The 25,218-nt window shown below is 34.5% G+C and overlaps 3 protein-coding genes across 11 annotated transcripts in view; 2 read left to right on the forward strand and 1 right to left on the reverse strand.

Annotated features, from left to right (window-relative positions):
• The first annotated feature begins 4,212 nt into the window (after positions 1–4,212).
• LOC126872220 (two pore potassium channel protein sup-9) lies at positions 4,213–14,429 on the forward strand. The gene is made up of 5 exons (XM_050631912.1): positions 4,213–4,623; positions 5,491–5,646; positions 10,336–10,679; positions 10,965–11,083; positions 11,534–14,429. The coding sequence occupies exons 1-5, from the start codon at positions 4,497–4,499 to the stop codon at positions 11,790–11,792; spliced, it is 1,005 nt and encodes a 334-aa protein (XP_050487869.1). The 5' UTR covers positions 4,213–4,496; the 3' UTR covers positions 11,793–14,429.
• Positions 14,430–14,544: 115 nt separating this feature from the next.
• LOC126871986 (potassium/sodium hyperpolarization-activated cyclic nucleotide-gated channel 1-like) lies at positions 14,545–20,541 on the forward strand. Its single transcript, XM_050631411.1, has 8 exons — positions 14,545–15,090; positions 15,184–15,405; positions 15,568–15,763; positions 15,858–15,992; positions 16,346–16,553; positions 16,628–16,819; positions 16,897–17,120; positions 18,492–20,541. The coding sequence occupies exons 1-8, from the start codon at positions 14,858–14,860 to the stop codon at positions 18,771–18,773; spliced, it is 1,692 nt and encodes a 563-aa protein (XP_050487368.1). The 5' UTR covers positions 14,545–14,857; the 3' UTR covers positions 18,774–20,541.
• The window catches only part of LOC126872189 (papilin), a 162,698-nt gene continuing 157,909 nt past the window's right edge, over positions 20,430–25,218 (reverse strand). For all 9 annotated transcript variants that reach the window (XM_050631821.1, XM_050631822.1, XM_050631826.1 and 6 more), the window contains one exon: positions 20,430–24,049. In XM_050631821.1, coding sequence (XP_050487778.1) covers positions 23,847–24,049 — 203 coding nt within the window. In that variant the 3' untranslated portion in view covers positions 20,430–23,846. The remainder of the gene's footprint in view (positions 24,050–25,218) is intronic.

Consider the following 25,218-nt stretch of genomic DNA (forward strand, 5'->3'; position numbering starts at 1 on the left):
ATCGATTTCCCTAAAGTTAGACTTCTCCGTTAACCAGCCAATATTGAACTTTAATCAGCACTTTATGCGAATCACCAAGACCAGTATATAAAATTATTTTTTACCTCTCACATAAAAGGAATAAGAAAGAAGAAAATGAAAAAATGTATCATATAACTTTTTCTATTAACAAGAAAAATAGAGAAAAATAAGGAAAGGAGAATTCACGTAACCCTTTCATACTCCGTTCCATGAAGTATTCGGAGCTATCGCGTTCAAGGCGAATTTCTACGCACGATCGAAGAAGAGTGCAATTTTCTTGACAAACAGGCGATACCTTTAACGATCGACGAAACGTACGGTAATTTTCTTGCTATTTCACCTTGTAGCAGCCCCGTGTGGCGTTCATTATTAGCGATATAGCGAGAACGTTCGTTATCCGCCCGTTCCTGCAAACAAGATCACTCGTCTGGGGTGGTATCTGCATGCAAATAGTCTAACAATCGAGCTCAAAGCATTGTTTTGTACGAATGTCTTCGATTAACATGCTCCCTGTGGAGATCAGCGGACAATTTTCCTGGAAAAGTGTCCGTAGAGGACAAGACGAGTCAGCGTTGTTTTCTGAGAGCAACAGTTACAACTTTTGACCCATGAATTAGGGTCACATACAAATATTTCATCTTTCTAAATATAATACTGTATTACAAATTGCATATTACACTTGACTATCCACATTTCTAGTAGATCAGGCACTTGTCTATCTATATTTATAACAATTCTGAATTATAATAAAGTCAAATTAACATTTTGAACTTTCCGATTTTTTAACTTATTACATATTTTTTTAATGGAATTTAAATCAGACTATCATGGAAGATAATGATTGGTAGTTTATTTTCATCTTGTAAATAACTTCTACACATTTTATTGCGTGTTTCGTATCGTTATTTTGAATAAATAAAAAATTCTGATTTAATTATTTTTCTAATAATCTATGCTAATCTGTCTAATATGATGTAACCTTACATAATTTTTGCTATCACATAGAAATCGCTTGTTCCCCACAATTCTACTGGAAAAGTGAAAAACGTCGGAAGTTTTATGTGGTTTTAAGTTCAATGGGCAAAGGCTGTGGAATTTTTTAAGATGTGGAATGCCATTAATTAAAATGTAATTAATAAGTTCGCCGATTTGAGAAACTTTGATGGTTATTGTTTTCTTCTATGAGATACGATTTGTAATTTGAAAAGGAAATAATTATACACCATGGATTCCGGAAAACGTAGTTTTAACTGGAACAAAGGGAGAATGAAGGTTAAAACTGGTAGAAAATTCATTACGTAGGATGCGTGGGATGAAAGAAAATTACTGCAACATCAAGTGTGAAACTCGAACGAAAACCCCATTCAGTATAAACATTTACACCATCGTTTGTGTTCTACACACATTTCTGAAGTTGAAATCGCATTTTGCATACCATTCTGCATCTGTTTTTTATTTTTTCAAAGTTCTGTTTGAATTTTTGCTTTCAAAATAATTGCATGAATTTAACACTCAGTGGCTCATGAAAGTACATATTTGAACTTGTAGAGATCTTTCATAAGATTGATATGTTATGTGTGTTATAAGAAACATATTGAAATTTCATTAGTTTTGAAATGAGGCACAGTTGTCATAACTATATTGATACAATTTGAAACTAATCTGAAAATGTATATGCTCAAAGATAATGAAACAAACTTAAAAAATCATTCAGAAATTAAATTTATAATTCATGTCTTTATTATTTTATATGTATGTATGATATATGCGTGGTGCATGAAAACTCTATTTATTCTATATTGTAACAAAAATCTTATAAATAATACAATTATTTTAGCATTTGTGTTATTAAATTTCCTATTATATTCGTTATTCTTTGATTTTATGCATTTCATAAATGAGATTCATATTTTTACAAACTTGACTGAATTTCCTAACTAATTCTATTAAGCCTTTTTAATCCTGATCAATTAATTTTTCCTTTGACAATATAGATTAATTATGATTTATATGAGACCAATGGTCTGTAAGTCACTGTATATGCAATCCAAAGGCTAAAAAGCGGAATTCGAAATTTTATTAATCTTCTTTTAACGTTTTATTTAATTCCCGGTTGAAAACAAGAATAGGGCTGTTTCGAGAAAAATTTACACAAATCACTACCAGGAAAAAGTTGTTGTTCCATTTTATCGAATTTTCAGTAGAAGTGAATTTCTCGTCCTTTGTTTTTCCAGAAATTTCTGACAGCATACGTTTTCGAATACAGAAGCGACAAGTGTAAATTTCACTTGTACAGTATTCACTTGGCAAGTATCCTGATTTCAAGTTCTCCTTGTTTTTCGATAATATAAATTTCTCGTATATAAAATAATTATCGCTATACACAGGGTCCTTCTGTTTTCGCCAGGTCATAACTTTGGCTCGTAAACATCTTTCTGTAAGACGTGTAACCGCAATAAAACTACGAAACGTGCGAACGTAAAATCATTGCGCGACTTATCCAGTTACCGTGGATGTCCTTGAGAACCTCGATTTTAATTGTTCAATTTAATTTTAATTTTATTTAAATTGCTACAGAAAGTGTCTATATATAATCATAAATATACTTCATAAATATAAATAAATATATAAATATTTATATATATACACAAATAAATAAAAATATGATAAATAACAATTTATCGGGAAATAAGGACTGTGCGAATACTTCTTTAGCCTCTGTAAAAACTTCCGCGTTGTAATATTGTTCCAATATTATCAAACAGGAGAAAATTTTTGAAAAGGGTTAGTATTATTTTAATATCGTTAAACAAGGAAATATTGCATTGGCACGTGCTTGACGCTCGATAAAATGTGCGCTTTCACGGTTTTTTCACCTTTAACCTAGATCTGAAGTCACTCCTATATATTTTTTCTTCATTTCTGCGCGTCTTGAATAGCGCACTAGCACACGACATTCTATTTGACGATCCAGTAAACATTTAACTCTTCAGATACATACTAAGGAAATGCAACTTAAAATAATATAAAAATTCACAGAAATATCAGTAATTTCTGTGACGTGATTTTGATTTCAAGATCTAAGTAAGGAACGCAGAAAATAAGAAATTTTCGAGAGAAATAATAGACGTCTATACGCAACAAATAATTGCATGAACAATGACGAAGGTCATAACTTGCTCATAAAATTAGTAATATTAGTAGTAATATTAATAACTCGATTATACGTGTACTAGTCCAGGAAACTATGTCGAGTAGCAAATTCCTTTTAATCGACATATTCTCTTGAAGGGTGTAAAGGGTGTCTTTATCATCCCTTCCGGTCGGTAAAGAATCTCCTGAATTATCCATAGTAGCTGAAAGAGTTGCTTTTCCAACACCAATCCAATGGTGAAATCGTGTCTGATCAGTGACCGACTCATACTATTGAAAAATTAAATCTTTATCAATAAACAGTATCTTTTAATTAATAATTTTTAGTTTTCATTAAAGTAACTTTTTCGTAAGTTTTTGTAATGATTATCTGTAAGATATTAGCATTATTAATTAATACGAACAAGCTGTATTTGATTATATACGGATTAAATATGGATATTAATAAGGAATTCTTAAGTGATTTCTTTCTAAAGATTTGGAAAATCTGCGTTATCATTAGATTACGGATGTATAAGAAAAATGCTTTTAGAAATACAATTAAAAAAATAGAATTTAAGCAGGAATATGTTTCACTCACTCAATATTAGACTAAAATTACTATAGTAAAGTTCAGCCCTTTCAATTTCTTTTCATAAAACATTTCTAAAACATAGTTTAACTGATAATTTGTAATGCAACCTCATAAGTAATTGACTTTTAACAGGAAACTTACACACAATCGAAAAATTTAATTTTGATATAAACTACAACTATACTTAATCGGTAATGTTACATATGATACGAAAAATAAGAGTTCCAGATGACGCCTAACTCGCCAGACACGAAAAAGTATTGCGTATCATGTTTATTCTGTACCTCCTCTGTTCTAATATCAACTCTGCTTTATCAATCTCCACACCAAACCTCTTTGCCTGACTCCTGATCGATTCGTTTTACTGCAACACCGCTCTTACCGATAGCCAAACTTGTTGTAGCAGCACTGGTTACGTTTCCATGGAGCTTACCGTCGCTCATAGATTTGATCAATACTTCCCTTAATCGTGTGCCGAGCATCGTCCAAGTCGTGCTGGTCTTCGTGTATCGTGTACGCGTCCCGACGTTTTCCTCTTCGAATCTTTCAGTCCGTGACATGTCGTCGAAGGATCGATAGCGTTGCATGTATAAAAAAAGAATATGTTGCTACTTATTCTCCTGAACCTGCAAAAAGCATGAACGACGCGCGATCTGTGTTCGTGCAATCGAACGTGTAGAAAGAAACGTGACGACAAATCGTTGGGAGGTGTGCCGGATTTCGCGGTTCTTCTTGACAGACTGTGAAGATGAAGAGGCAGAATGTGAGGACTTTGTCGTTGGTAGTGTGTACGTTTACTTATTTGCTGATTGGCGCGGCGGTTTTCGACGCGTTGGAGTCGAACACGGAGAGGAAGCGCTGGGAGTTTTTATCGGGTGAGACTTGTCTCGTTGTCTTCAAGTGTAAATATGCGAATTTGTTGTTGATAGAACATTGATATGAAAATAAATGCTATATGGAAAGTTGATGATGAAAGTTAAGGGTGAAAATGTATATAGAGGTAGGGTGGAGGCAGAATATATAGAATGTGAAAATTCTATTGGATAAACTTTGCTTATTTTCACGTGTAAATATTTGAGTATGCGATTGGTAGATATATCTGTGGAAGACAGAATGTGTGTTATATATGGATCGTTCGTGATGTGAATTGATAGTGAAAGTATGGAGAAAGAGGTAGAATATATAAAATTGAAAGTTTCTATTGGACGAGTTTTGTTTCGCTGTTCACGTATGTGAATGTGAAAAATGCTTAGAGTAAGAGATTGGTAGGAAATGAATAGGCAAATGAACAATATATAGAACACTGATGGCGAGCGATAAGGCCGGTAGTATATATAGAGGGGTAGTATAAATACACACGCACATATCAGCTGCGTCGGGGTTGATATTTTCACGTGTCGATGTTTAAGCGTGAGATTAAGGTAAACGTATAACGTTGAGGGTTGAAAATAGAGAGATAGGATGCACAGTATAATATTCAGCGCTGATATTTTCATAGATGAATATTTATATAATAATTAGTAGCATTTTCCGCTTGTGAATATTTAAGTATGTGATTAAATATTATGTTAAGAGTTAGGGATGAAAAATAGCAAGGAAGGGTAAATTTGGGGTAGCTATTCTCATACCTGCAAATTTTAATTCTCAATTAACAGAAAAATATGTAGCCAAGAATAGTAGAATATATACATTAATAATAATAATAATACTATCAAAAATTGTGGTTATGTTAATGATTTTAGAGGTTCGTCGAAACATGATCAGGAAGTACAACATCACGCAGGAAGATTACATAATGTTGGAGATTGTTATAATAGAAAATAAGCCACACAAAGCAGGCCCTCAATGGAAATTCGCTGGTGCCTTTTATTTCGCGACTCTTGTGCTTGCTATGATAGGTGAGTGATACCCTCAAGCGTGTTTGCTACGTGTTTAGAATGTTTATTTTGTGCAGTAGAAGTTAAATATGTATCGTAGATAATCGATATCAAGTTACAACCTTGGTATCTTTAATGTGTATGTATTTATAAAATACATAATAAATTCCTATATTCTATATGACACATAATAATCCTAAGTTTTTAGTTGATAGAGCATTATTCTATTCTATATTTATTATTATTCTATATTTGTATTACTCTAGATAAATTAATTTGACATATTCTGCATTATTTATATCAGAAACTTTCATATTAAGAGTTTTTATATTTGTCGAAGAGGAAAAGACATCGAAGCCTCCCCTTTGGAACTTCGGGATAACCCCCCCCCCTAACACTGTAATCTAGAGTCCACTATAGCTGTAATTAAACAATCGTAGTTATTCAATCCGATTGTAATTATTCGAAATTAGTGACAGTGAGCTTTGGCTCGAGGCGGCAGTCTGTCGCCCAACGTAGCCGCGGTTGTCACGTAAACTTAGGAGTTAGTTGACGAAAATAAAAAAATAGCTGAGTCGTAACACAACTATCGTCTTTAGTTCACAGCACAGGTTTACACAGATCGGAGAGATGTTCACTGTTCGGTAGTTTTGTCTATTTTTCCTCAGGTGTTCTCGTCTCATTACGGAGGAAAGCTCGGTGTGGATGCGCCCTTTTTAATTAACAACGCGGATTCGCTGTCCACACCTTCCGTTAGGAAAAGTGAGGGTAACGATTCACGATGCCAATTGGTTATGGGTCATGTTAATAAATGAAGATAGGAGGAGAAAGCCTCCTACCAACGCGGCTAGTAGGTAATATTGTTTATGGCAAAAAACAGCTTTTTCGTTAGTCGAGTATTGGGTTTTTCCCATTAAGTAACTACCTGCTTTCCCCGTAATTAGTAAGGACGTGTAACAACCTAAGGGCTGTTTCAAGGACCATCCATAAACAGATAATAGAAATAATAAACTTAAAAAGTTTAGGTTTATGGTGGGTCCCTGGGGTAATTGAGCGTTCGGAAAATTTCTTTTTTAAAACCAATAGTACATTAAAGTATGACATTCGAAGAATATTGTATAAAATTTTCACGGAGAAATATTAAAAAGTACGGCAATGGCAGCAATTATTCGGACGTGTCTCGGAAAAAAGTATAATTGCGGTGCCCCTCAGAACTTGGTGCTGTATCATCAGAAATCAAAAAGTTAAAGTTTATTCGTTAAGTAACAGTTTTCCCCAGGTAACGCTGCGAAGATTTTTTCAAAATTTCAATTTCTCACTCTTTTGGAACACTTTGAAGGGAAAAACGCGATTTTGTGCGAAAATTTGCGGCTAATTTGTTATTTTAAAATAAAAATAATTAACAAATTTGAAAAAACTCTACAATGTTACCTCGCAAATTATATACAGAAATAGTTTTTAAAATTTCAAAAGGATCGGTGTAGTAGTTCTGAAGTAATTGGGGGCACCGACTTTGAAAACGTGAGTTGTGGGGAAAACGCTTTAAAGTTTCGAACACTAAAAAATCTGGTATAAAACGTTCATAAGTGAATTTTATCGATTTACCTCTTCACTAGCGTGGCAATTGTTGAAAAGACTAATAAAAAATCAATTATCCTATAATATTTTTCACGATCCTTCGTAACTTGATCTTTAAGTCACTTTTATTTTTTTAGCTGACGCGCTATTTGTTGAAGTGCCGTGAAGTTCGTATTTACGTTTATGCGGAGGTACAATTTTTCTAAGTCTCGAACCAGTTGATTGTCTATCAGATCTAGTAACTTTTTTAGGCATTTTAGTAATAATTTAACACAAAACTTAATGAAAATGGAACATTTACTCCTACACTAAATTTTTTACTCTACACTGACAAAATATACAGTACAGGTATAAGGAGGTTTGTACTTAAGTCGTTAAGTACTATAAATAGATCTGGGGGTAAGATTAGGTATTATATAGAGAAAAAAACATCTGCGAAGTAACAATAGCACGCTCGGGTCGGGTAGGTAATATCATCCGACATGTATAAAAATACTCCTAACTTCGTCAATTTTGCTCCAATCAACTTGAAATTTTGACACAATATTCTTAAGATGTTATGCATTCAATTAAAAAATAAAAAAAATGCAAAAAGAAAATTTTAAAACCTTACCCCCCCCTCCTTAAAAGAAATATTTGTGGCGGCACGCGACAATAAACATCCCAACGGTTTCTGTCCCGTGGCTCGCCACACGCAGACCCTATTCTTCGAGTAAGATGATTGCTAGATGTCGATGCGTCTCCGCAGTACATGTTCAGCTAGCCTGAGGGCCCGTTATAAATTTTAAGATTTAGTTGACTAAAGTTCTTCAAACAGACAAACAGTCTTTGTCCCAACTACGGGAAGATAGGGGGGACCTATCTTTTTCAACGAACGGCGTCTCCCACTAGCAACTTTCCCTCGAGGGCGGCTAGCATCTTTTTCTAACCACCGATATGGAGATTGACCAATTAGCAGCAACGCCAATTTCCCTTTCTCTCTGAACGAAGACGAATCGGATGGTCTCGTGTCCTTAGACACACCCCATCATAGTTTTCCTCTGTGGCATCATCGGGACGAAACTCACTCTCTCGCTTGCGACCTCATCGACGAAAAGGTTAACACCTTACGGTCAGTGAATATCACCAACGAATCCGACTTAGAGTACGTACACCTACCATTCCATTGACCGCGTATTCGTTAGCGAACCTAAGACCATTGTCACTAGTGTCGCGAGTGTGTGACCGCCGTGAGTTTGCGTCAACTTTGTAACCTCTTTGTTTGTGTCAATAAAAGTCACTTCCGTGGTGTAAGAAGATGGATAGCTTCAGTGAAGAATCATTACCTATCCCAAGCCCTCACCGTGATAGCGACTCGAGCCCGGACTCGGATCGTGACTCGACATCAGAAGTGGGATCCGAACATATGTTGTCGATGCGGGATCATAAGAGCATCGTGCGTGAACTAATCCGGTCGCTAACAAACAAGAACAAGGGACACAGGGTAACAAGGATATCGTTACCGCGTTTTAACCCCGAAGCCACGGACGCAGATCCAGCCGCCTGGTGCTCAGTCGTTAGTCTGCTTATGAAAGACAACCCTCTGAAAAACAGCGCGCTATATTCTGCTTTGAACCGTGCCCTAGAAGGCCCGGCAGCGTATTGGCTTATGCAAATAATGGATAGCGAAGAGGTCACATGGCCAGCTTTTAAGGAACAATTCATCGCGCACTTCGCTGGCCAAGAAACAGCAGCCTCGTCGCTAATCAAGGTATCCAAGGAACTACAGCGGGAGAACGAAACATCAGGAGCATACGGAAACCGTATTTTTTTCCCTCCTGTATTCGAAGTGGCGAAATTCAACAATGGAGGAAGTAGTCACCGCCACCGTTCTCTATCTAATGGGCTCGCGCGATCGACGCTTTGAACGACTAGCACTCACGCGTGATATTAAGTCGGTGAAATAATTTCGAAGAGAGATGCAGCCTTTCCTCTACGAGGAGAGGCGGACGTCTACGTCACGGAGGCCATCATCGGGCTCCGGAAATAAACGAAGCAGGTCATCCGCCCCCCGGAACAAGTGCCGCCACTGCAATAGTTACGGACATACGATATCTGAATGCCGCAAGAGGATGTAACGTCAATTCATATTAGAGGCAGGATGTGTGCAGGTTTTCACCGCGTACCCTCAATTACCCCAGGAACCCACCATAAACCTAAACTTTTTAAGTTTATTTCTGTTATCTGTTTATGGATGGTCCTTGAAACAGCCCTTAGGTTGTTACACGTCCTTACTAATTACGGGGAAAGCAGGTAGTTACTTAATGGGAAAAACCCAATACTCGACTAACGAAAAAGCTGTTTTTTGCCATAAACAATATTACCTACTAGCCGCGTTGGTAGGAGGCTTTCTCCTCCTACCTTCATTTATTAACATACCCAATTGGCATCGTGGATCGTTATCCTCACTTTTCCTAACGGAAGGTGCGAACAGCGAATCCGCGTCGTTAATTAAGAAGGACGCACCCACACCGAGCTTTCCTCCGTAATGAGACGAGAACACCTGGGAAGAAATAGACAAAAACCATCGAACAGTGAACATCTCTCCGATCGGTGTAAACTTGTGCTGTGCTAGAAAATGAAGACAATAGTTTTGTTACGACTCAGCTATTTTATTTTCATCAACCCACCCCTAAGTTTACGTGACAAGGATGAAGTTGGAACCGAGGAAGGACTCCCGACGCCCGGAGGAAAGCCGACCGGCCGCATGGCCAAAAGCATCGTGCTTTAAATGCCATAAGAAGGGACACCGCGCCTCATTGCCCGTTGCAGCTATTTCCTTTTTTTAAAGAGACTTATAGAATTACTCCATGCCTTTGTTAGACAAAGCGTTCATCCCTTGACCGCGGCTACGTTGGGCGACAGACTGTCGCCTCGAGCCAAAGCTCACTGTCACTAATCTCGAACAATTACAATCGGATTGAATAACTATGATTGTTTAATTACAGCTATAGTGAACTCTAGATTACAGTGTTGGGGGGGGGGTTATCCCGAAGTTCCAAAGGGGAGGCTTCGATGTCCTTTCATCTCCGACATATTTATATTCTTAATCATCATAAGATTTTATTTTAATTTATTCTATAAAATTTCAAGGGTACGGACACTCAACGCCAGTCACCATAGGAGGAAAAGCATTCTGCATGGCATACGCCATGGTAGGCATTCCTCTCGGTCTGATAATGTTCCAGAGTATCGGTGAACGTCTGAACAAGTTCGCCTCTGTAGTCATCAAACGAGCAAAGACGTATTTAAGATGCCAGAAAACAGAAGCAACTGAGATTAATCTAATGCTCGCGACTGGTTTACTTTCGAGCATAATTATCACGACTGGAGCTGCTGTGTTCTCGCGTTACGAGGGATGGAGCTACTTCGACAGCTTCTACTACTGTTTTGTCACGCTGACTACCATCGGTTTTGGTGATTACGTCGCCTTACAGGTAAATTCGTCTAACGATAAATTCAATATTTCATCGAAATCTTATCAAACCTTTGTCAATTCGTATTAATAACCCTGATATTTTATCGAAGTTTCATAAGAAGTTAGAATTTGTTAATTTTTAGCAAGAACTTTTTTGTTGCTTGAATTTTATTGCTTCGTTATTATTAGTTTCTCAATTCATTTTTGTTGATAGGAGAGTATTTCTTCTTCAATTCGCTTTATCTTAATATTTAAATTTAGCAAAAGACTTTTGTAATATTTTTTTGTGATGAAAACGTTGCAGAATGATCACGCACTTTCCAATAAACCTGGATACGTGGCCTTAAGCTTAGTCTTTATACTATTCGGCCTGGCCGTCGTCGCTGCCAGCATAAACTTACTCGTCCTCCGCTTTATGACGATGTAAGTACATATTCCCTCACCCCAAAGCGTGCACATATATCTCACTTGTCCCCTTTTACTTATCGCCATTCTGTCTTCTCAGGCCACGCAGTAAATGTAGGTCACGTCCAAGATATTACTCTTCAAAAATTTATGTGATATCTTTGAGCACATTTCCACTTATTTCACTTCTTCAATGATCAAAAAGTAAAGAGGGTTTCTTTTAATAAAATTTCAATTATTCACAGCCAAATTTTTTTTATTAAAAATTTCCAAAGATTGAAAAGAATTCTCCAGTTATATTTATAACATTACACTTAATAAGAGAGTTCTATCCCTAGATATCAAAGAAATATCAAAGTATTGCTACCGATTGTATGTTCTCAAGTCTTATGACTTGAAATTTTGAACCTTGAATTTTGAAGCCCTGAAAAATTCTGAAATTTCTAATCTTTCTTAATTGTTAAATAGGAACACGGGTGACGCTCGCCGCGACGAAGAGCTTCAACCAGCTTCTCATCACGTGTTAACACTAGACGGTGAGGTGGTCGCTGTAAATGGAAAACTATTAGCTGGCCACGTGCCCATAGTTCACGACACGGATGACTGCGTGAGCGTGTGCTCGTGCACGTGTCTAGGACCACCGAATTCTGAGCTTCTGGACCAAGGTTACCAAGGCTACAGGCCTCCTTCAATCTCGAGCCTTCGCGTGAAACGTGCATCCGTCTGATGGAAGGAGTTTCGTCGTCGCAGTTTACGTCGTCGATTATCGAGAGCTGACAGCAGAGAACTACTTGGTATCGACGTGTAAAAGATCGACTCGAAAATTAATATAACCAAATGGATTTAAAAATCCGTGAAGGAAACAATGACATTGGAAATAATTTCATTGGTATAGTTCACAATGGAGATTTTCAAGTTGATTCAAATTGGACCGATGTTCGAAATTGTGTTCTTATAAGATCTACCTTATAACGTTATAACGTTCAAGGACTCGTTATCGATTTTTGAAGACGTATTTTGAAGACAGCCAGTGGAGTTTGTTCTGCGGAGGTGACTTTAGAATTGAACTATTGAATTGTACTTGGCTCATGTTGTAACATTACGAATAGTCGTAAGAAGAAGGACGTTCAGAGAATGTTTGATCGTTTGTAGACGATTTTGTAACGGTTTGTAACGGTTTCGTACGTTTCATATCGTACCACGGACCATTTTCTCCCGGTGAATTCCGAGAGAGTTTCAAATTCTCTAGAAAATTTAAGAATTCGAATTCGTATTCGGTGTTTATGCTGTGTCATATGTATTGAACGATTATTGAAATTATTGAAGATTGTAGATTAGTCATGAAGGTTGCATTGGTATTAGAAATTGTTGCTTAGAGGATTGCTTTGTTCCGAAGATAAGTTGGGTTTCTTCGAATAAATTTTCAAATTAAAATTTTTTATGATTTTCACTACCTATGTTGCATGTTAATAAAATCTTTTACATTTTACAAAAATCTGTTCTCAAAGTGTACGTATATGATTTACATAAATTATGACAGAAGCATTTGCCTAGATTTTGATATCCTTCAAAAATGTTATACGGACAAAACGATCCTCGTAAAAGAGAAAATAATTTGTTTGATGAAAGTTGAAGAAGTAGAGATCGCCGTTTCGATCTCGGTTATTTGTATGTATACTGAATATATAAAACGTAAACAGAACAATATCCAGGCCTCGTTAGCATGATTGTTAAATACATATATACGACTCGATGTTTGTACTAATAAACGTAAAAGCTGGAAAATGTGAAAATTTCACGTAAATCGTCAATCGACGAAAAGAAAAAGTCGATCCTAGGAAGTAGCTTAATTTTGTAGCTACGAAAATTGTGATTGTACAATTTTCGAGAATTGTAACTTGAACTTGAATAACAATTTTATTGTACTTGCGATGCGAAAGAAACATACATACATCTCAGCGTCGTATTTTTTAAACCTAAGATTAGAGAATATATCAACCGACAAACAGGAATAACCGGGAAGACTGATAGTTGAATTAACTGACTAGTTGTTATCTTTTTAACACAAATTTCTCTAGGCGCCTGTTTTAACCCTCCAAAAGTTAAAAAGTTAAGAATTGTAAAATATTCATGTAATTTTAGTATTTTTATAATTCATTTATTATAGTATCTACGTTTGTCTGTTTAATTTTGTAATTATGTAGTATTTGTGTAAGCGATCGTGAATTTTGTAAAAGTATACGATAAATAGTCGCTTATTTGTTGTTGATTAAAAGCATTCATGTTTAGTTTAGTTTAAACGTGAAACGAAATTTTTGAAGACTAAAAAATGATATATTGTGAATATTTCAAGTAACTGCAGGGTGGTTCCTAAGTATCTTGTATTTTAGATGTTTAAGATATTACTAAAGATACTGAGATTTTAGAGGGAATTTTTAAACATTAATTTCGATCAGTCTCTATGGCCAACAGGAAAAATTTAGATTTTCGAAGATTTGAATATTTCGATAGTCTAGATATCTGTTTAGATGGTTTAAGTATCTAGAGATATAAAACATAAGACAAATAATTTTTCATTTTAAATATTACAAATATTTCATTGAAGCATGTTCTAACATTTTACAAGTGAAGCCAGATTATTCAACGCTACTTCGTAAATATTCAGTTTCAGAATATAGGGTCATAAATTTATCAAAATTTTCACAGCTTGCACAAAGAATAGAAACATGGATAAAAGGACAACAGTTTACTTTTAATAATCATAATTATAATAATTAAATATATATACAATATAATTAATATATATATAATAAATTTGAAAATAGCATATTTTTCGTTTCAAACTAAAGTAAGCCAGAAACCAAATAAAACTTATTTCGATGAATTTGATTATTCTGGCTTCAGAGTAACTCACATACGTATAAAAATATTTGCCAGAAAAAATGATGCTCAAAAATGAAAGTGCATTAAACATAGCAAGCAAACTGACTGGAGGGTTAAAACGAATTCCAAAATATTTTATGTTTTATTGTTTCTTACATTCGAACTTACAGTTGCCGGTACCATACCATATCAATGCTTCTTTTCTTCCCAACGATGCGTTCTGTTTTATTCAATTATCGATGATTGATCTGAGTGATCAACACACGCACAAAAGCAGTTACGTATCGTTTAATAAAAATAGCGACAAAACCACGATCGATCCTCATAGGAACATCGCTGCACAGAGTAAACGATAATGTGCACTCATTTGTATACATGTACCTTAGTTCATAGGCGCTCGTCGTATTCTAAGACGGTATATGATTGGGTATATTTTTTATCGTCGAGAGTTTTTTAATAAACGACAGTTCATTATTTTCTTTCTCACGTTCATTTCTTCCCTGCCTGTTTTCACTTACATCGATTCAAAATTTGCAAACTTCGGATCGGGATTTGAAAATCGTGAAAACCCTTCAGGTTATGAATTTTGATCCACAATCGAGGAAAAGCTGGGTTATGATAGAAATAAGTCAATATGGAAATTATTTTACGCTAAATTATATTCGCGGTGTACTCGAACTGTGTGAAAATAATCAAAATTAAAGTTTAAAGTTTACAGTTCATACTTCAGAGTTCGAAGTTTAAAGTTTGGCGTTCCAAGGGCGAAGTTCCAAATTTAGCGTTCAAAACTTCCGACTAGAAGTTCAAGATTTAATGTTACAATTCCAGATTTCAAATATCACATTTTAAGTTTCAAGTTTCAAATTGCTATATTACAACTAATTAGACAATTTGTAGCAAGAGAAAAGCATGGATTCCGGCGTGAAGCCCCATATCTGTGCCTTAAAAAATAGTGACAAATACTACATGTTTGGTTCAGATGAGGACATCACGTGTAAAAATATATGGATAAACATGTTCCAAATCAATGGGAAAACACCGAGGGCGAAAATATTTTTCGACAGTATGGCGCACGTGTGTGCCGAGAGAAGAAGGCATGCTTTGATACATTGGCGGATTATTCATCCTTGCAGTAGTTGGAGGTACCTATGAAATTAAGGTCATAAACGAAAAAATAAAAAATATTTTTAAAAAACGGTTAAACAGATACAGCTTGCACTAAAGAAATTTTTTAGGTTTCTATGGGACTTGGTAATGACAGTGGTATATATGGTTAGCTTTCTGACGATCCCATTTTCCGTCAGTTTTATTGTCATGAGTCATGATAGAATTCGAATGGATAAATTCAATTTTTTAATCTACGCTTTCTGCTGGATGGATATAGTATGCAATTGCTTCACTGGATATTACGACAAGAAACTCATGCAGGTGGAATTGGCTCCCTTCAAGATATTCATGTACTTTCTTTATATATATCTTTTTAGAATGCAGAATTTGCATATAGAATATTTTGTATTCATTTAAATTTTAATTGATTTAAATATCGTGTGATATTAAGAAATATCTAGTATGAAAGTTGATTGATTTAAGAGTACAAATAACATGATTTATTCTCATAGGAACTATTTAAAAACATTTCTTATAATGGATATCCTTTCTTCATTGCCATGGGATCACATAACTTTGCCATGGCGAAGTCTTCCTGGAAGAGAATCTAATCATTTAGTTTCTCTACTCAATCTCTTACCTTGTTTGAAGCTGTCGCGTTATGGCTACGTTAATATGCGAATCTCCGAGCTTTTTAGCGTAATCTCCCTTTTTTAAATTTAAAGGAAATTTTAAAAATTTATAAATAATTTTAACTGCGCGCGTACATCATTGTTACGGATATCTTTATTCGGCATTTTAGCATTTCGAAGTGATGCACTTTTATTACGAACTATTTTCCACCTTCATGCTGGGATTTTACATAATGTACTGGTCTTCGTGTCTGTATTACTTGATACCAGTGTTAGTTTTGCACTTCAGTAACTCTTTACCAGAAGTAAGGGACGAAAAATATATACTAGTACCTATTCTTAGATTTCAAAATCTAATTAATAAATAATGTTTAATAATATATTATGTTCATGAGTGAAAGTTCATAGCATTGCATCTTTTTTTAAATTAAAAAGATTAATGAAGTTTAACAAGAGGAATTAAATATTTCACTTTTATTCAATATGAAGAGTAGAGAAATAATTGTTTCTAGTGATTGCAAATAATAAAATTGCAACAAATAAATATTATTACAAAACGATAATATTAAAACACAATTCGCGTGAGATGAAATTTCACTAATGATAGCCTCTAAGAATTGCAGAAATGTAGATAGAAAATTTATAGTAATATAATTTTATAAACGTTATACAGGAATGTCCTGAATGTTGGATGACAGGGTTAGACAGCAGCAGCATACTTTCCAGGTTTCAATATACACTCTTTATCGTCGTGGAGAAATTAGCAGCGAGTGGTTACGGTGGTTTCGTGCCAAGAACAAGCGGTCACATTGTACTGAGCTTTGTTCTTATACTCATTGGTAGAGTGCTCGAATGTTACATTGCAGGCAAGATATTTTCTAAAGAATCACGTAGACGCATATATTTTCAATCTCTAAATAGTATATGAATCTCGTTTTAGTGATGCTGATTCAAATAAAAGCAGGAAAACAAGCATCGGAATCGAAATTTCAAGAAATAATAAATCAGTTATGCGCTTACACGAGTCAAAAACAATTACCAAAGCACATGAAGATTCGTCTTCTGGCTTATTACTATTATCGTTTTAGGAATAGTTACTTTCACGAAAAGTCTATCTTATCTAATTTATCAGGTAACCAAATATAATTTACTATTTCATTCGTTTCTTGATTAAGATTTATAATTAATTAATAAATCGTTGTAATCTAGAACAATTACGTCAAGAGATTGCGCTTCAATCGAGCCATCGTTTAGTCCAAAATGTAGCAATATTCAAAGACTTACCCAAATACGTTTTACGATCCATCATAAAGAATTTGAAATTCGAGCTTTATCTACCGAACGACGTGATCATCAAAGCAGGAGCTTATGGCGATTGTATGTTCTTTTTATCTGCTGGAACTGTCGCTGTACTAACACCCACTGGCAAAGAGGTATGTGTATCCTTAACATTTCTAACCAAAGAAAAATTTAAAATTTCCATTAAATCTAACTTAAACTTTTAAATTACAGTATTGATTTAACGTGTCATATATTAATTTTCCTCTCTATTTATATCTCTAATCCCTAAACGTGTTTATACATGCTAATATGATTATACACAAATTAATAAGAACATATTAAAAAACATTTATTTACAATTTTATTGTCGAACTGATACCATTAGATTCCATTTCTCCCGAAATACTTTCCCTGGTTTCAAAACCAAATTCCGTTCATGAATGTCCTTCCTCTTCATACCTACAATTTTCTCCTACCCTATAAATGTAATTATACACGTATCAACAAGAAAATATCAAACAAAATCATTTTCTTTCAATTTTGTTGTACCATTCATTGTTCAAGTACCATTAAACTCCATTTTGTATACGTTACATTTCATTTTTCATAAAGATACTTGCCCGATCCAGATTTTACTTAAATTTAACACACCAGAAAGATCGAACCCTTCCCTTTAAAATGCTTTATGATTTAAGGTCCTACGACTTTTCGTCTTTAGGATACGTCAGTTTAAAATGAATGATAACTTGCAGCATTTCGCTATCGCTGTCCTTCTCGCACTCTCGGATCTCTCTGTCGCACGCGGCTTTCCTAACCTACTGCACACATGCTCATGCGCGCTAATTAGGAACGTGCACCGTACTACGCGCGTAAGCACGTGCAATAACTAGGTCACGTTGTTTCCGGCAATTTCGGTCATTTATCTTTTCGCACAAATTCGTACGCGTCGCTTTAAATCGCTGTATCTCCGGAACCACTTGAGATATCGACTTAAAACAAAAAGCATTCTGAAGTGTATGTTTCCTGCTATCTTTCAAGCTACTTTGCTATCTTTCAACTGAAGTGATTATTGCGGTAATTTGTTGTTGATTTCTGTGACTACCTTTTTATAAGATGAATAAATTGTATGGCAATTAACGAATGAATGTAATGATCAATATTATGGAGCATAGTTAAAATTATATGATGTCTTTATAAAGACACTGATTGTGAGCTAATAGGCGTGTTATAGTTTTCTCACATATTAATTGAGATTAGGATAAAATGCTTGTTACTGATATATTTTTGTAATTACTTTTGATTATTTGAAGGAATTTCGCAGTAATTATAAAATGAGTACAAAAATCGATATAGAGAGATTTTTTTTGCAAAAAAGGTATTCGATGTGAGACACAATTCTCTTTCAACTCGTTTCTCACTTTCGTTTCTTAAGATTCAATTTTCTTAAGGCAGTAATGAGTATTCGTTATTTTCATCATTCACGAAGCTAATGTCTTTCCTTTTTTTTTTCTTTTTTTTTGTAGATCTGTCACCTGGACGACGGAGCCCATTTTGGAGAAGTAGCGCTTCTAGTTGGTGAACAAAGAAGAGTCGCAAGCGTGATCGCGATTGAAGTGTGCGAGGTGTACCGTTTGGATCGCAAAGATTTTCGAAAGTGCATCTCCGTGCACACGGAGTTATTCGCGAAGATCGAGAGACTCGCGACCGAGAGGATCGAGAGAGCTATGATCATTGAAGAACACCATAAACGTCATCTTAAGCGAAGTTCTGTTCAAGCTGATAGAAAAACTGTAGGACGTTACTAAAAAGAGAATAGTTCGAATAATACGTAATATTATACTCAATAATAATAAATGTTAATATAGTAATTATGTTAATAATTCTTGTAATTATTAAATAAACAATGTGATATAAAGATTTAGATGCAACAAAATATTGTTAGAAAAATTCACATACCTATTAATTACGAGAAAGAATAATCCTCGTCAAGAAGTCGCTGATAGCAACAAAGTTCCTCGATAAGAAAAATAATCATGCTAATCGTTTAATCATATATTTAAGGATCTTATATATTATTATTGTCCATACAATGTTTGTATAGTGGCATTCCTTCATTTCTACCTTTATTTTATATATATAATTATATATATTTATATTATATTAATCGTTACCTACGGTATAACTTACAAGTACTAAAATCACTAAAATCTTTAGCACTGTCGCGATGTGTGTGATGATACATTAGAAACACGAATTTGTATGATTAATCTAATCTTTCTTTCACGTCTTTCATTTTTCTCTTTTTTGGCGAATTTTCTCGTTTCCTCGTATTTTTCTCATGTAACTTACGCTTAAATCCTTCGTCGGTGTATTCGTAGCAACAATCGTAAATCGTAGCTGACTCGTTAAGAGTTTTCTTCACTCTCTTTAGTTTATATAAGAATATTAAAACAAAATTTTTTGAAAAGACTTCTGTTGATTCTACGCGAGGTACGTTCCATTGCATATTTTTGTTTAACTTTATTCTACAGAAATTAAATGAAATGCGTTTCTCAAAACTGTAAAACACGTAGAAAAAGAAGTGAAATAAATTTCAAAATTACTCGTATAGAAAGATCCTATTTTCACTTATATTTTCCAAAACGATTAAATTCACAAAATTCAAGTTCTAAATAACTGACTGAAATTATTCATTACACGAATCAATAATTCTATTATATTATCTTAAATCCTTAATTATTTGCGTATACAATTATAATATATCATTGTAACTATCATAGCCATTCTAAACATCACTATATGTTAATTATCATTATCACACTACCTTTGTGTTACAAAAAGAAAACGCATTGATATTTGGAAAATTGATTGGAAATCGACGAATCAACCGGTCACGATCGTTTCTACGAATTTTACAAAGTTTCCATAAGGAATTGTCCAGCGGTCTGTAAGATAGGTTGATTAAACGAGTACAGTACGTAATACAGAGATAATTATATACATGTCCAGTGTATAACGTGTAAGTGAATATGTTGCCATTGTATAGACTTTAAAATCACACGGTACAAATATAAATTATTTACTATAGAATAGAGAAAATCTACCGAAACAACTTGCTTGACGTTATGTACCTTTTGTTCTTTCCTTGCGTTATCACTTCTTGTAATAAACACGATACATTCTTTTCTACGCTATATTTTCTTTAGTCTTCTTTTTTTTTGTATTTTTTGCTTGTTACCGATATGCAATCAGTAGGATATATCTATGTAAACTAGGAGAATTTATGCTATTTATACATTTACTAAATAATGTCGTGTTGCTACGTTACTACAATCGTGTCATGTCTAGTTTGGTCATATCTAAAGGATTACGGAGGAGAAGAGTACTCAATATCTTTCCATTATTCCTTGTTTCTTTCCTTTCTTGCTACGATTCCTCCGGGTAAATGAAGAAAACTATAATAAAGGTTTACATGCTTCATTTCTTTTAAAGCAATACTGTGATTGTCACAATTTCCAAATTTTATCTAGATTCTACTGTACATAAAGACCACACATGAGAAAAATATGACAAGTTCATTTTTGTTGATTTTCTCATTATTTTGTTACACGTATTTTAATATAAAATTTTAATATGTTTGTTATACATTTTTTACGTCTATTTTAATATGAAATAGTTCAAAAAGGGCATCTTGTGATAAATGATAAATCTATAATATTTTGTACGAAACGAACAATTATGTTGCTCTAACTTCATTAATATAATATCGAATATACAATAACATCGAATTTTGAAATTGCTCTTCTATAGAAGACTTGCTAAAAAAAATGTGACTTGAGTCATATTTCCACTTGTGGTCTTCATACGTTTGATACGTAATTAGGAAATAATATACGAATATATATTTTATTCGATAAGGAAACGTAAAAAATTGGAGGAATAGCTTTTTCACACTTTGGTACGATCGTCTAATATCTTTTTCTTTTTAATGACTATCAGTAAATTTCTGCGATTGAAAATCTTCAGACAATTCGTTCTGCTTCGCGTATACTACTATTTTTGTATTTACACTAACGGTAATCTGTATGTAAAGTTCTATTTAGCACTCCTTCCTCGACACTTTCGAAGGGCTTCTAATAAGGCACTGTCATTTACTGTGACTGAAACGATCAGACGAAAGAAGAATATCCTTTTTTTCCTACAGTTCCGTGGATTCTTTCCATTATCGAGTAAAACTTACGCTTACAATATATCTATAATATTTATATATAATTATAAATGCTTTTGGTACCTTCCTTCAGAATTTTGATACGCTACAAGCTACTGATATTTTTGCGACACTTCAAGATTAAAAGCATAAATTATCTTTTACCGATGTTGGAACGAATTACGCATACAATTTTCCAATGATATGTAACCTTCTCCCACTCTATATTGAAATTAACCCTTTGTTGATTGAACCTTCCTGAACTTCTTTTTTGTCAATCAGTAATAGAAATACATTTTTTCCTATATTTTTGTGAAGAAGAGACAGTATATCAAAATTGGTATCAGCTTTACCAAGAAGAAATATGTCGTTTCTAACTTGTTAGAATATAATATCGTGTAAGAAAAGGAAATAATTTTATATAAGAGTTTCACGCTACTTTTTGATAAGTTCGGAATTGACAAACTTATGCTCTTATTCTCAAACATCGAGGCTTCACGATAGATGATACGCTATACATAGTAACAGTGTGTAGTTAACATTACGATTAAAATGTTCAGGAACAAATATATAAATGCAACACGTTAATATGGTGAAAGAAGGTGCGTATCGTGATTGAATTACTGATAAATGCTTGTAAATTGTTATTAACCTCTAACGACTTAACTGTTCGATCCTCTTTTTAACGAGCTTTGCAAATAAAATTTTAACCACCAAAACCTTTCTAATTTTATCGATATGTTTATTAATCTATTATACAATTTTCAGAACGAAACTACGTAAAAGCGCAAAACTTAAAATAATTGAAACGAAAACATTAGCAAAGAGTCAATTTTCCTTTCCTTTTTTACCAATTCTTCCCATTCTTACTCATTTTACGAGCCAGCATATTGTCGTCACGATGTTGCACCTTCGCCATCCTTAATCGTCGCTATGATAATCGTAAAATGTTGTTCATTGACAGAGGATTGTTTTGTGTTATGGCAATATATTGGAATATTGATAAGGGATATAAGTAGTAACAGTATCATAGAGTATATAAATGGTGTACTGCGTAATAAACTATTTATATTTTACAACGTAACGTGCGTATATTTGTATGCTTCATACAAATAGGTACAAGTTCCCCCTCCCCCGAATTCCCTATTTCTTCTTTTCTTTTCATTTTATGCGATCGCTTAATGCGATCTATCCGCTTAAAGAAAGAAAAAAAGATATAGCGATCTTAACTCGTTCTTTCGCGACATTTTCTTTGTTCCCCTAAAATGTCTATTTTACGAAGCTCTTTCACTTACAGAATCAGATTGATCGATACATCGCGTTGTCGTATGGATTCATCGTGACGACTTCCTTGGAACCTTGCGAATATCTTTTATTCTATCCTCAAGAGCTTAAATTTTTGTTAAAATTTAACAGAATACGTTATTATCGCAAACGTATGATTTTTGTTTTAAATCTAGAATTAAGATATGTAATGGAGTTTTTTTAGAATTTTGAATCCTTTTATTTCTTAACTTAGAATACATTAAATGATAAAACAAAGAGAGAATTTTAGAATATTTGATAAATTGTCGAATTGTTTACGTTAAAGAAAAATAATTTTGCAAGAGTTGGATATTAAAAAAAAAGATCGTTTAGAACCTAGGCTTACTCATAAATTGCTAAATTATTTTTCCTCGACTATATCTTCACTAGCTATTTCGGCTTTCAATTTCTGTATTTCATCGCATGATTCCAGATTATATTCTGAGATGGCCAACGACTGGAACGCGAATTAAACGGAAAGTAAAATGAAAAGAAGAGCAAATGTTATCGATCGATTAATCGATCGAGATGCGCTTTCTCTCGTTCCCCGGAGGACAGCGATCATTCCTATCTTGATATGGCTTCGACCGACTAGGATTCCAGCGTCAGATCGTATATACATACATAAAACGAACAACGACGAACGACGACGTTGAAACAGAATTAAAGGAAAAGAAGAAACAGCAACGATAAAATCATTTTATGTCTCGTTGTGCAACTCTTTCGTTCTCGCGCTCTTCCGTCTCGCTGTTGCTTAATTATATATTAGAAGTATCTATGTATAGACGTTCTAAGGCTTTGGCAGTGAATTAACGTCACGTTTATGCGGCACGTGTTCGAGACAGAGGAGTTTTGTGTCCTCGAATCGGATCGAATGACCACGCGGCCTCGTCGTCGTCCTCCTTCGTTTCTTTAGTAACGATACATTTGAGAGCCGAGTCTTCTTTTTTTCAGACGTCTCTTTTGCATGATAATAGTGAATTTGACAAGCTACAATTTATAGATTGTAAACTTTTCTTTCGAAGTTTTACGATCCTACATCCTAGAATTTTTAATAATTTTACTATCCTGTGCCATCGAATCTTTAGTAATTTTATAATCCTATGTCGTAGAATTTTTAATAATTTCACTACATCATGTCCTGGAATTCTTAATAATTTTTCTATTCCATATTCCATCCAAGTAGGATAATTAATAGTCTCATAATTTGAGAAATTTATTTTTTTTTCTTCTCAAAATTCATCAGTGCTGAAAACTTGTGACTTGTCAAATTTTATTAACAATACTAATTGAACTATGCAAGAGAGACCTTATCGTAATTGCTCTGCTTTGTTCATCGGGCTCGCAGGAAGCAAACGAAACTTTCTTAGACGAGATTCTTCAGAATGTACCTTCGCCTCCTTCTCGATGTGTTCAGGTGAGGCCCTCTGGAAGGAAGCTGGCCGGCTTCGGTACAGGATCGGCAGCAGAACTTCGCATAGTATTTGTGCGTACAGTATCTTGCTTTCACGATCAGGTCACACTTCGCGAAGAACGAGTTGTCCTGGCAATTAGGGTGAATGAAGATTCCTAGGAACAGAAAAATTATTTCTTGAACTCTAATCAATTTCGTTTCTTTCATGACATAATAACGTCATTTATCAAAATGTTGAAATTGTTGAGAATTTGTATATTTTGAATTGGTTGAAGATAGTTGCACTTTCTTGCACAGTTGAACTTTTTTTACTGTTGAAATAAACTTTTATTTTTTAAAAGAGTTTTTATCTGTCTAATTATATGTATATGTCGGGTTTACATTAGAATTAGGGTTAGGGGCGTGAAACGCATCTTCATTTGGATTACACATTGTCGTTATGCAATAGAGAAGACATTGACTAGTGCAAATACGATTATTATAGAATTGGACAAGTAACCGTGGTAATTAGATATTCGAGAAACTAATGACAATGATCCTAGGTTCAATAACGAATCCGCGGTCAACGGAATGATAGATGAACGTTCTCACAAAATCTAAGTCTGAATCTTTATTGATAAAACGTGAAATAATCACTGATCGTAAAGACGTTACTCTGTAGTTGATGAGATCGCGAGAGAGAATGAATTTCCGTCCCGATGATGCCACAGAGGAAAACTATAATGGGGTGTGTCTAGGGACACGAGATTGTAACGTCAATTCACATCAGAGACCAGGCCACACACTACGGACAGGATGGCACCCAGATGTCTGCATATCCTTGGCGCGCACCTTCAATAGTCTTAAGTGCCCACCAGGGGCCTTGGCATTTTCATAGTTAAGGTCCTTCGGACCAAGCGAGTCCGCCTTCCTGGTCCACCAACCGTCTTATTATCCAATCGGAGACGGTGTCTACTGCCCTCACTTCCTTAACCAAAATTGTCATCAACAAATCCGATAGTCCCGTGTCCTTAGACACACCCACCCCTAGCTTTCCTCAGACACAGTATCGTCAGTAAAACTTCACTTATTCTGTATCCTTAGAATAGTCAACATATCTATATCGGTCTCTACCCTTATAAGTCGCGTACTTAATGTATTGTTGTAATTAAGTCTTACATAACGTGGTTGGAGTGAATTGTGATTTATGCTAATTCAGTGCGTGTTACATTGTGATTGGTGAATTCACAATAAAGGTTGATTAAAACAAAGTTAATTGTTGTGTTACGACTCAACTATATTTTATTTTCACCAACCAACCCTAAAAATTACGCGACAAGATCAT

This window comes from Bombus huntii, chromosome 12, assembly GCF_024542735.1.
Source record: "Bombus huntii isolate Logan2020A chromosome 12, iyBomHunt1.1, whole genome shotgun sequence".
In the NCBI taxonomy this organism is placed as follows: domain Eukaryota; kingdom Metazoa; phylum Arthropoda; class Insecta; order Hymenoptera; family Apidae; genus Bombus; species Bombus huntii.